The following is a 12991-nucleotide window of genomic DNA, read 5'->3' on the forward strand; positions in this document are numbered from 1 at the left end:
ACGACAGTCCGTCGTTCCATCCACGGACCATGCTTTGCATCCGTAGATCCCATGTATGTCTCTAAAATTTTACTAAATGTCAACATGATCCACGGAACCCATCGACGGACCGTCGATGGGGTTTCGTGTGTCCATACTAGGTTCTAGTTGACTCAATCTAGACCCCCATTAAAATAAAAACCTTTCATTTTAAATACACTTCCCATACACCTATCTCCCCCCAACCGTTTCAAACAACTAGGTTTCCTAAATTTCATCCCTCAAACTCTCCATCACACCCATAAAATCCTTACTTTTCATTTTCTTTTCTATTTCCCCTAATCTTCCACAAAATGTCTCCCAAATCTCCATTTCTCTCTTCTCTCCTAAATCCTTTTATTTCCATCAATCATCCTAGGTTCGGGTTCAATGTCACAATTGTTAGAGTTGAAAGAAGAAACCGATTTACTACACACTCACCAACATTGTTTACTTCTAAGCTGATCGATTTCTCCCAAACTATGAATCTTTTCATTGTTTAAACTTGAAGTCATAATGTTGAACTTGGCCTTGGGAAATTGAATTGCCTGCATTATTTTTTGAATCTAGTTAGATACTACCCTTGGAACGATGGTGTGTGAGTGTGTAGTTAATTTTAATCGACTAAATGGATTTGATAGATCTAGTTGGAAGTGTTGACTAAGGGTTTCATTGTCTCAGTATGATAAGTTGATTTTTTGCAAAATTGAAACCCTAATGATGAAAGAATACTACATAATATGTTGAAATGCGTGTTTCGACTCAAAATAGTTGGTGAATGTTGTATTGAATGTGTTGTATGAAATTTGGGATTATAGTCTGCACAACACTGATCGGCGTGCACAACCCACAACCATAGGTCGTGGTTTGTAAATCAACTGCACACCAAAAGTGGCTAAGTGATGAACCACGGTGTAGACTATGGTCCATCGTTCAATCGACATACCGTTCTACACATCATCAGAAACCAAATAAAATGACTTCCTGACCTATGGAGGGGAACCACGGTCCATTGACGGTCCGTAGGTACCCACCGTGGGTCACAAGAAGAGATATTGTCCAAAAAAAATTATTTTTGTCTAAGTCCAAATTGAGTTCTAAAATTATTTCTTTGTTTTTTTTTATTTCTTTTAGTACTTACTAAACTTCCACAGGTATCATGACCCTGAAACAAGCACTGGCGTACTCCAGAAAAGGAAAATCCAAGTTTGTCGCCCCATCCCGACTTATGCTAGTGGAGGACAGTGGGGACGAGTATGTCCCGGATACCACCAAATGCTCCTCCACTGCCCCCCAGAATACCAGGAATAGAGTTCGGTAGGTTATTTCATTGAGTGATGAGGTAGAGGTTACTGTCCCCAGTTTGAAGAGGGGGCTTCACCTGCAGGAGAGTCACAGTCCGACTCCTATTCCAATGGAACTTCCACTTCATCTTCTGATGTCGATAGCACCGGGATGCCCAGGAACCATCTAGAGCAGAGCGAGTTAGCAGTGCCACGGATCTGAACAAGTGATGTATCGAGGGCCAATACCATATTTATTCTAATGCCAAGATGCTGAATGAACGCTAGAAGATGGTCTACTTTATTACTGAGGAGCGCTAGGTACTTACTGGTAGCCTTCACGTGGTGCCCAATATTTAAGAGCATTTCAAGAAGCACAAGTGTGAGTGGATGGTACGGAGTTCGAGAAAATTCAGCGAGGAGATGACTCGAGAGATCTACGCTTCCTACGTAGACACTATATGAAATGCTATTCCCAAAGGGGCTAAGCCACTAGCTCAGCCCCTACTTTAGGCTACCCTAGTGTGGAACATCCTAGTTGACATCTCTGAGACCACTATCCACCGGTTCATATATGGCTAAGCCCACACTTTCCTGATTAATACAACAGAGTATTACTGTAGGATGGACGTGGTTCAGAGTAGGGCATTTTAGAGGGATGCCGAGCATAGAGAGACGTTACTTCGTTGGATGTCCCATTATGTTGCTGAGGATGGGGAGAGCATCGAGTAGGTGAAAAATACTTTTTTGCCTAATCGAAAGGCTACTCTGAGCTTCACTATTAAATTCTTTTGGGCTGTGGTGCGTACTAGATTGTCCCCTACACTGGCCGACAACGTGGTTACATGGGATATGGTTGTAATGCTGGCAGGACTTGAGCTCGACTTCGCCCATATTATGGTCACAAAAATTCATGAGAGACCTTCAAGACCACCACTATCTTTCCCTTTTTGTGTCTCATCTTTCATTTGTGTAGGGCAGCTTCGGTGCCCATTTGGCAATGTGATAGGCTGATAGAGGCGACCAAGACTGTGGACGTTGGCCTTATTAGAGATGATGTCAACCTTGTTCCACCGGGGAGGGATCCAGAGGTTGACCTACCTTTTTTGGGTGCTAATCTTGCTCATGATGTGGAGCAAATTTAGGCTGATGATACCGCAATACCTCCCGCTCCTATGGATGCACAGGATGCCCTTTCTACTGCCACTAGTTAGGTTGCTAGATCATCCCGATCCACTCCCCCTTTAGGGTCAACTTTAGCTCCTCTTGCTCGAGTCTAGAAATTGGAGACCCAAATGGCGACCCTGCTGCAGCACATGAGGCCCTGGATGCATCGCTCTATAGAAGAGTTCGAGGCTCGTATGGAACGGATGATGGATGGGAAGATTTAGGCGGTCCATAAGAGCCTAGATGCATTCGAGCTGAGAATATTGGGGATGCCTGCACCTACCATTGATGTCACCACTTTCAAGACGGAGTTGTCTAGGATACGATTTGATGTTGATGCTCTCCTAGACCATGATGAGATTGTTCCAGAGATTGCACCGGTGTATGAGGCGGACAATATGGTGATGACTGTCATTTTCTGTGACTCTATGCCACCACCCGACCCTTCCCATATGTCTGGGAAGCGCCCTACTCTTTCGATCACACTTCCGACACTGAGGAGGCCCGACGAGCAAGGAAGAGGGAGCGCCAACAATTAGAGGAAGGCTATAGGCAGTCGATCATAGATAAGAAGTTGCAGCAGCAACGGGCCTGTGAGGTTGATGTTGTCCTGTAAGGTTCGAGGATCACTACTCAAGGTGTTCCTACTGTTGGTGAGAGCACTACTGATGTCGTCCCTAGCATTGATCCAGCGGGTTCTGGAAACCGACCAACCAGTCTCTTGATGGCTCTTCGGAGCATATGCACCACATGTTTGCTTCACCCTATGCTTTATTTTTATTTTTTTGTGGATTGAGGACAATTGCATCATCTTTTTTGGGGGGGGGGGTGGGCAAATGGCTTGTGAATTATCATGGGTGAAGTCTGAGTAACCCAACTCATAATCCTCCCTAGGGGTTTTCTTGCCTATGTACTTTTTCCCCAAAGGACTATTTTACTTTTATGTTGAACCGACATGTTTATGATTGTACGTGTAGAAGTAGATGGAAAGAAAGAAATCATGATGGCATAAGACCATGAAATTGGTACCTGTCCTAAATGTCTGAATCTGCTAGATCTATAGGTTAAATGAGTTGAATGTGTTGGATCTTCATGTGACATGATAAGTAACCGATATGATAGACTTAAGCTAAAACTTGAACTGGGTAATTCAATAATCCGATAATGAAACAATGTGCCAAAAGTGTGTGAGTAGATTTTGTATGTTCATGCAGCATGTGCTAATCTAGAACTTGCCCAATTGGTCCTGCTAAGATAATCTAGGCTAGAAGGGAAATGATCATAGGCCCTTGTTCAAACAACTCCACTTAAGTCTAAAATTCAACCAAAATAAATAAAATGTTCCCCTGGATCCAAATGTTTGAGCCTAATGAATAGAACATCTTTCAATACACCTAACTCACCTTTCGTAAAAAAAATATTGTTTTGGTCCTGGTCCCTCCTTGGACATGTGCACCTTAACTTAGGTGAAAAGCCTAAGTTGAGGGTGGCTAATTCAAATGCTACCTTAATTTTCACCCTGATTTGACCTTGGATATTTTTGCACCTCAACTCATGCAAAATACATAAGTTGAGGGTGGCTATGAAATAGGAAACTGAAAGAAAAGTGTATAAAAAGAGTTGTGTGTAAAAGAAGGAAAAGGAGAGAGAAAGATCTGACTAAATTCAAAAGAAACAAAAATAATGATAATGATGCTAAAAGAAAGAAGAAGTAAAAGAAAAAGTGATAAAGAAGAATGAAAAAGTCAAGTCACATCTGTGCTGATGATTGTAGTCACATCCGTGCTAATGATTGTCAAGGAAAAGAGCAGAAAATAAAACTTGGTCAAAATTGGTTGAGAAAAGAGGTAAATAGCCAATGTAATGTCAAGAAGGGAAGAAAAGTCACTAAAAGTACCCAACTGTATCCCACCTAACCCTGAGCCTATGTTACAAGCTAATAAAGTCTTATAGTGATCGTAGTGACTAATTTGGAGAGTCTGTGCTGTGAAAATAAGGGCAAGCCTATTGTATTGAGCTCTAATTGTATTTGAATTCACTTCTGAGTGTGAGTGTTGAATGAATCCTTAAAACTTAAAATAATATATGTTATGAGAAAAAAGATTTCTTTGAAGTGACGGTACTAGTTACATTGTTGGAGAGTTGGTACCTTGGTGATTTTTGAAAGTGTATGTGGCGATGTCTATTGGTTGATCTTGTCATGACCCAAGGCTAGCCACTATGCGACATGGCGTACTCGACCCCGAAGGGGTCTTATACAAGCCTCAATGCTCATTCATCGAATAGGTAATAGAAATAGTACGGAATTTAAAACTTTTCTTTATTAAACCATACAATCCAATCATTAAAAAACATTTAAACGCAAGCGGAAGTCTATATCTCACATGGCCATCTTAGACACAATCTTGAACAAAATAGGGACACGGCCCTTTACAATAGAAATCTTAATATTTTCTTTAAATGTGAAAGAACTAGAAACATTAAAAGTCTTTGTCCTCGATCTACGAGGACATACCCAAAATGTCTTGGAGAACTCTATTCCAAACTTGACTAGGGAGAACCAAATTGAGTGCCAATCCCTACACTTCATAAAGGTAAAGAAAATATGGGTTAGCACACAAAAATGTACTAAGTATGATGACCATGCAAAAACATGCTTTAAAACAGACATTTTGGTTGGAAACTATGCATTATGCCACTTTTCAGAAATATCATGGACAATAGCATAAGAGACAACAAATACAAATATAATCATAATACAAGTGACAACATCACATTTGAGCAATATCAACATGTAACTCTCTACCTTCACAGTTAGCCTTCACCTCAAGTAACCACTACAACATTTTACACCTTCAACCACCCTAGAAAAGTGTGGCCTAAAATGTCGAAAAATGTGGCCTTTGATCAAAGGCCACATTTCTGGGGGTGGCCTAAAGAGGCGTAACCTTAGACTTTAGGCCACGCTTTTCAAGTGTTGCCTTATCAGCTATGCTTCAAAAGTGTTGCCTATAAGATAAAAAGGCCACACTTTGCATTACCTCTTATAGCAACATTTGTATCTCCTACAACTATACTTTTAAGTGTAGCCTTTGCTTCCTTATTGGCTAGGCTTCTGAAGTGTAGTATTTTGTATCTTATTTACAACAACACTTTGAAGTGTAGTCTTTTTGCCAATATACATACGACAATTTCCAATTAAAAACCTACACAATTAGCATCCCTATGACAACACTTTTGAAATTTTGCAATGTTATTTTGGCTACAAAAATATTTAAATGCCATAATTTTTTAATTGAAAAATTACAATATAGTTTTAAAATAAATAAGAACTAAATTAGCCAATAAATAATTCAAATGTATAGATTCGCAATAAACATCAAACAACAATGTCTTGTACTACACATACATCTAAAGCAAACTAGATATTAGGCGCCCGTGCCAGAACGGGCCCAATAACAACCAAGAAGACTCTCATGTGTTGTTGTATTCTAAGGCGTATCTTATTGAATTGTTGCCATTCATCTTCTTATTTGCTTTGCCTGAATATATTAAGTGTTGATTTTGTGAAGCAGCTTGTAATAGAGTCAGTCATTCTCGATGTCAAAGTAGTGACAATGGTGTAGAGGCATAGAGAGGCACATTTGCATTTCCCACTTTGAAGCCTGTCATAGTCTTCAGGGGAGCGATATTCTGAGGTGATGAATTCAGTTTATCCTTCCATGTGCTCAGTAAGTATTCCTACATAGGTGACAAAATCTCCTTCAGAATATGAGAAACCACAACATCTACAGATTGAAGGTCAACTACAACAGCTCCTGGTTCTTTATGCTGAAAAAGGGGGAAATAGTGAATCGTAAGAAGCTAATCTTGGAAGTTCCAACTGTACCACAAACATGTAAAGCATGACTTATTTAATATCAATCATCAGTATTGTTCCCTATAAAGGGAATTACTATTCCAAAACCAAGCTCCATCTTTTTCAACCATTTGTAATGCAGGTTAGTTGTTGCAGCTCCAACAAGCTAAAGACAAAATCCTCAACCATTCACCTTCGAAAACCAGGGCAATATCCGAAAGTACAAGATGGAAGAGTCCATAAGTAAGGCAACAAACTCGTCGATAAAATGGAAGTAACTGAAAAAAACTAAAGACCAAAAAGTTATAACGAAAACCGAACAAAATAGAACAAGAGTAGATAAGAGTAAGATTGTGTCCCATGAACAAAAGAAAACAAGTGAAAAAACAAGTAGGAGATAAACCTATATTCAACCTTTGTTCCATCTTCATTCTATGAATATAGACAAGTTAATAATCTTATACATTAAATAAAATCTAGTATTGGGTTAGTTCTGACATGCTTATGTGAATAAGTTTATACTTTATGGATATATTAAGGATGATAATCGGTATAGAACAAAATAGTAGTATACAAGATGGGGAATATGGGCGCAGTTACAACAACAGATTCATTATAATTCAAAATTTCGTGTTCCATCGAGAACGAATAAGAACAACAACAGTATGATAAAATTAGCTAGACTTGCCTTAAATTCAATAAGACAAGTTGCATGTAATTTATATGAACAAAACCTTACTTTTAGATCCACTTAATAACCAAATTTCTAACACTAAGTTATGCCACATCCAAGAAAGACTCAACCTTGAAAGAATTTGGTACCAAGAGTCATAAAAAAAACATACACGCAACAAACATAATAGTAAAAAATCCAACATAAAGATAAAAGAAAGGTTATAACCTGAACAAAGATTCTCTTTTCATTGTAGACAGTTTCACCGGGTACCAAAGTCTTAGTACAAAGATCATCTTCCTTGCCCTTAGCAATGAACACGCCTCCATGTTTATGAGGCTCCACCACAACCTTACTACCACCCTTAGCAATGAAGACGCCTCCATTGCAAAAGAGAACAAGTAAACAAGAGCTAGGCTTCAAGATTCAGACAAATGACAACCTATTATGTTGTTGTTTCCCCTTCTTTTTACACATATTACATCTGTGGGATAGCTGAATTTTCCTTATCATCATATTATTCTGAGTAAGGCATGTCTCATTCAGAACTGTCCAGGCGAATATCAAAACGTATGTGGGTAATACAACTACGAGCTAAACTCCCAAAAATCAACAAAAATCGTATCTACAGACACAAGAATATCAAAACCCTAAAGCTAAAATTTAGACTTTCAAAGAAACAATTTCTTACCTGATAAACCCTATTTCAACAAAATCCTTTCAATGTGATGAAGCTCTAAGACACCATCTTCTCAAGTGAAGCATTTTAGTGAGGCGTGCTCATCTGTGAGGCGTAACCTTCAGCTCTTCAACAAGAAATCGTGAAATCGTGTTCTTCAGCTTTTCAACGTGAAATCATGAAATTTATGCGAATGTTTGATGGAAATCGTGTTCTTCAGACTTAGCTTGGAGAGAAAATTGTGTTCTTCAAATTGACGGAATGTTTTTCTGATTTGGAGAAAAAGAAAGTCTTAATGTTTTATGAATTACCTGATAAACCTTCAGCAATTCATTGAGAAGTTCTTGAGTGATTCAGTGAGAAATTCTTAAGTGATTCAGCGAGAAAGTTTGACGGAGAGAAAATTTCTTCAGCTCGATTTGGGGATTCAGCGTGTTCTTCAGTTCTGATTGGGGGGGGGGGGAATTAAATATTAATGTTTTATGAAATATTTTTTTTGCTTAATAAAAATGGGTGGGAGAGTTAAAAATGTTGGAGGGAATATAATATTTTAGTGAAAACTTTAAGGCCATATTTGTAATGTGTTGTTTTTACAATTATAAAAATAGAACACTTTAAAAGTGTGGCCATATATGTAAATAGTTTTAGCCAATTATATCATACTTTAACAATGCTTATAAAGTGTACTTTATATCATTAAAGAGTACACTTAACAAGTGTTGTCAATATTATCGAAGCTAAAAGTTAAAAACTTGGGCTACGCTTTAAAAGCGTCCCCAAAACTATTTTAGGCAACACTTTACAAGTGTTGTCCAGATTTAGTGTGGCCGTAGGCCTAAAACGTTGTAGCGAACCCTCATGCTATACCTTGTGCAATGTATGAATAGGGTCCCATACCACCATCCACACCAAGGTACCACATTAAGGTCACCAAAAGTGAACTTACAATTCAACCTTTCCATTTTCAATAATACTCATACACAAGAGACCTAAACCTTAACAAGTTATTTCATCACATAAGGACCATCACCTAAGCCAACCCCTAAGTCATACTTGTGCAATGTTCAAGTAGCATCCCATACTACTACTCACACTAAATACTCCTTTGAAGTCACCATGGTCAAGGCACATTCAAATACAATAAGTCATCACAAGGAAGTAACTCATAATACAATTCAAGTATAGCATGCATCATTACATTAGACATTCAAATCAACATTCTTTATTAGCTTCATTTAGAGGACTTTCATTCATTAGTCATTAAGACTTAGAGAACTCACTATAGGCCTCTTGAAGCCTACTCGTGCCATGTATGGATAACATCCAATACTACTGCCCAAACTTCATAGAATTCCTCAAGAAACTATAATGAACATTTCACATGATGGGAATAAGCGTTTAACCGATATAGACCATGAGAGGTAGATCATGGAATCTAGTGTCATGTAACCCCACACCGTTGAAGGTTGTCAATTTGCCTAAGGAATACCAGTATTTAGCTTAAATGGATCCACTAGCTATCCTATGTGTGCTCATAGTTATGGGACAAGGAGGTTGCTACAAGATACTCCGCCTCACGAATGAGCATCCACCCTAAGAGATTGCTACTAGATACCCTGCCTCAACTCATGGATGAGTATCCATCTCATTCAATATCCTCTCGGTGCTTAGCCTACATTCCCATAGAGTAGTTAACATTCATTACTTTAGTTCATTATTATGGGATAAGAGATTGTTACTAGATACCCCGCCTCAACTCACAGAGCACTCATCTCAAGAGATTGCTACTAGATACTCCGCCTCAGCTCACGGATGAGCATGCATCCGATCCCAATATTCATTGGATAGCTCATAGATTCAAAGATGAGAAAAGATGAGAAAAGCCTTTCAACTAAGAATCCCATTATCATTAATTAGTGTAACATCGAGAATATCCTTTCAATCAACACATCATTATCATTCATTAGAATACAATTGACAATAGCCTTTCAATAAGTACTTCATCATTAACATTATCATGAATGTCATTCATTCTTCATTCAAGTGTGTGTGTATGTGAGAATAGCTTTTCACATAGTCAGCTTCATTCACAAGTGTTAATAGAGAGATAACATTCAATCCTAACAATTAGCTTCTAGACATGATCATCATTCATTCATTTAGAACACACACATGCATCATATCACAATTATATATTAACCTCCACATGTAGGGTACAAGGAATATATTCGTCAATTCAATACGACAATATACATATTAAATAAACACCTCCACCTTTCAAGTGGATCAACATCTAATTCACGATTCTAATTGAACAAGTAATTGATCAAAACTTGCCCTTCAAGGGTTATACTTCCAAATCACCAACACACCAACAATTTACTAAAATTAGGGCATGGGTAATGATATACTTCAATAATCCAAAGCAATTTAGGCAATTTCGATTCATATGCAATCATCATCAACAAACTCACTTCATAAAAGCACAATTTAGGAATTGAGAGAATTCATGGGTTCATAGAGTATTTTCATCATAAATCCTCAATTAAACACTAATTCAAACATACTTTGTCATTAGAAACCATTTGAAAACGTTTGATGAAAGAACCCATGAGATTGAGTAAAATCAAGGGTTTTTGAGAAACTTGAAAACTTTGAAATTGATTTTGAATGGACTCTAGGGGTGAAAGCTAACCCTAGATGAAGGATCACCATACCTTAATAGATGAATTCCACGAAAATATACTCAATTATCCCTTATCTTTAAGCCCTAAGCCTTCTTCTTCTCTTGGTCTTCAATGGAGTTCTAGAGAGAAGATATTTTGAGAGGGAGGGGTTTGATTTGGGGAATTTGAATAATGAAATCTAAAATAGTATTTTATTGTTTCAATACTCTTAAAGTATCTTAATATACTTAAAATAACCGCACACTTATTAGGACTTGGGGTGAATTTACCAATTCACCCCTACACTTGCCGCGACTTGACAACAAAAACAGGTTCAAACGACGGCTCCTCATCCACGCACTGTGGATGGGTTGACGCTTCGTGTTGTTCCTCCATCATTTAATTCAGAGAATGGTTTGGGGGCCCTTGACCTATGGAGGCCATCCATGGGGCGTGGATGGACCTACGGGGCGTGGACCCCTTCCGTAGGTCACCCAATTTTGGGCAGCCTCATGGTTTCCTTGGGGTCTTGGGGTTTAGACTTTAGGTCCTCCTCAAGGACCCTCACGGTGGTCCTTGGGGGAGGGGGTTGTAGCTTGACGTCTAACCCCTAAACTCTTCAACCATGGCTCGGGACAACATAAAGTACCATAAAACCTCACACCAAACTCTAACACATACGTTAGGCTCTAGTTTTACTTATTCATTTTTAGGGTTGTTACATTATCCCCCACGTACATTCGTCCTCGAATGACACTTTAAACACATCAAGAGGTTAACGACTCTAAACAAGCAACCCACAATCATGCAACATCAATATAAATGCATAAACATAGGAGGAAACATCAAGTCCACATCAAAAAGCTCAATGCAATACAAAGAAGGTAGGAACTACTTCTATAAACTCATTATGCACCAAAACTTCATCATTACTCATTACATTGGAGGTACTTCATTCTCCAAATCATATCATGCTCATTACAACATCACTAAGCACATTATGCAATTACTCTCAAAAGCACAATTAGGCATGTTCAACAAGTCAACTCATGAAGAATTTAAACAACTCATTATAGATGTATATCAACATGAGGAACACAATTTTGTAAACTCATTTTCTCATTTAAACAAGAATTCAACTAGAACATGCACAACATAATGAGACCACGGAAACTCAATATCACACATGACTCCAAAACATGAAACAAACTGCAGGGAACTCTTGATCTCAAGCTTGAATAGGGATAGAAGGAAAAAGATACGGATATCAAAACTCTCACAACCTTACTATCCCCCACTTAGGGGTAAACCCAATTAAGGCTAACTTGAAAATAACAAAGGAACCTCAATACAACATTCACAACCATAAGGAACTATTACTTACCAGTACCTTCATCCGAATTAGCTTATTTGCCCTTGTTAGCTTGAAGAGCATAAAATGACTATTCTTTGTAGCATTAAGATCCGGGCCACCAAGAGAAGCTTGCTTATCCTCCCTTCCTTTTGCTGAGAGTGTTGGGCAATCTCTCATCTTATGCCCTTTATTTCCATACCCAAAGTAACCATCGGTGCTGGCAAGGCACTTACGCAAATGTTGCTTTCTGCACTTTGCACATATAGATCTTTCAAAAGAAGAACCACTTCCTCTCCCTCCTTGGGAACTAGGGTTAGACACCCTATCATTGTTGACCATTGGGGACTCTTGGTTGTAGAACCTCTTTTTGGACCTTGGTTGACCTTGTTCTTCGAGCCTAGCCCTTTTTACCTCCTTATTCATTTTCTTAAGTTTCGTCTCCTCAATATGTTGAGAATATATCATGAGCCTTGATATATCCATGCCATGATGGAGCATTGTCGTACGACATTCTTCTTCCACCAAACCGGACACTCCCATCACAAACTTAATCATTCTTTCCCTAGAATTTGCCACTAAGGTTGGAGCATATTTGGATAGTTAGGTGAACTTGAGAGAGTACTCCTTCACACTCATACCCCCTTGACGAAGGTTCATGAATTCTACCAATTTTTGTTCCCTTAACTCTAAGGAGAAAAACCTATCAAGGAATGCCTCTTTGAACACCTCCCAATTTATGGAACCCGCTCCTTTAGGCCTCTCACCCTTCCATTGTTCATACCAAATTTGAGCCAGATCTTTTAGTTGGTAGGAGGCTAACTCTCCCTTCTCCCCCGAAGACAACCCCATTGTACTAAGTATCTTGCTAACCTCATCAACAAACCTTTGGGGATCTTCTTCTACCTTGGTAGCTAGAAACTCGGGGGGATTCATTCTAGAGAAATCCCTCAATCTTGAAGCCATAGAACTCTCATTAGCATTCACTCTAGGCCTCACATCCTTATTAGCTTGGGCCGTCATGGCTTGAGCTTGAGTAGTTACAGCTTGAGCCATAATCAACAGAGCCGGCCTAACTTCCTCATTGGTCATAGCCAGGGGATCCACTGCAACTTTATTTCCTTGATTGCCTAAAGGAACTTGGTCACCTTGAGGACCTTGGGGAGGAACTCCCCCATCCACATCCTCCTCTTCCGCCCTCTTGGGTTAGCCCTTGTATTTATATCGTATAAACACAAGAGAAGGGTTAGGAAAAGGACACTTATAGAGCTAAACTCTAAGGCACGACTTCAAGA

The 12991-nt window shown here is 38.9% G+C and overlaps 1 protein-coding gene across 1 annotated transcript; it reads right to left on the bottom strand.

Moving 5' to 3' along the window:
* Positions 1 to 12299: 12299 nt before the first annotated feature.
* On the bottom strand, positions 12300 to 12788 carry LOC125809933 (uncharacterized). The gene has a single exon (XM_049489465.1). It carries the CDS (start codon positions 12786 to 12788, stop codon positions 12300 to 12302), a length of 489 nt encoding a protein of 162 aa, XP_049345422.1.
* Between the last annotated feature and the right edge of the window lie 203 nt (positions 12789 to 12991).

Source organism: Solanum verrucosum, unplaced genomic scaffold (genome assembly GCF_900185275.1).
Source record: "Solanum verrucosum unplaced genomic scaffold, falcon-dt-bn FXZP01000257.1, whole genome shotgun sequence".
NCBI classification, from domain to species: Eukaryota; Viridiplantae; Streptophyta; class Magnoliopsida; order Solanales; family Solanaceae; genus Solanum; species Solanum verrucosum.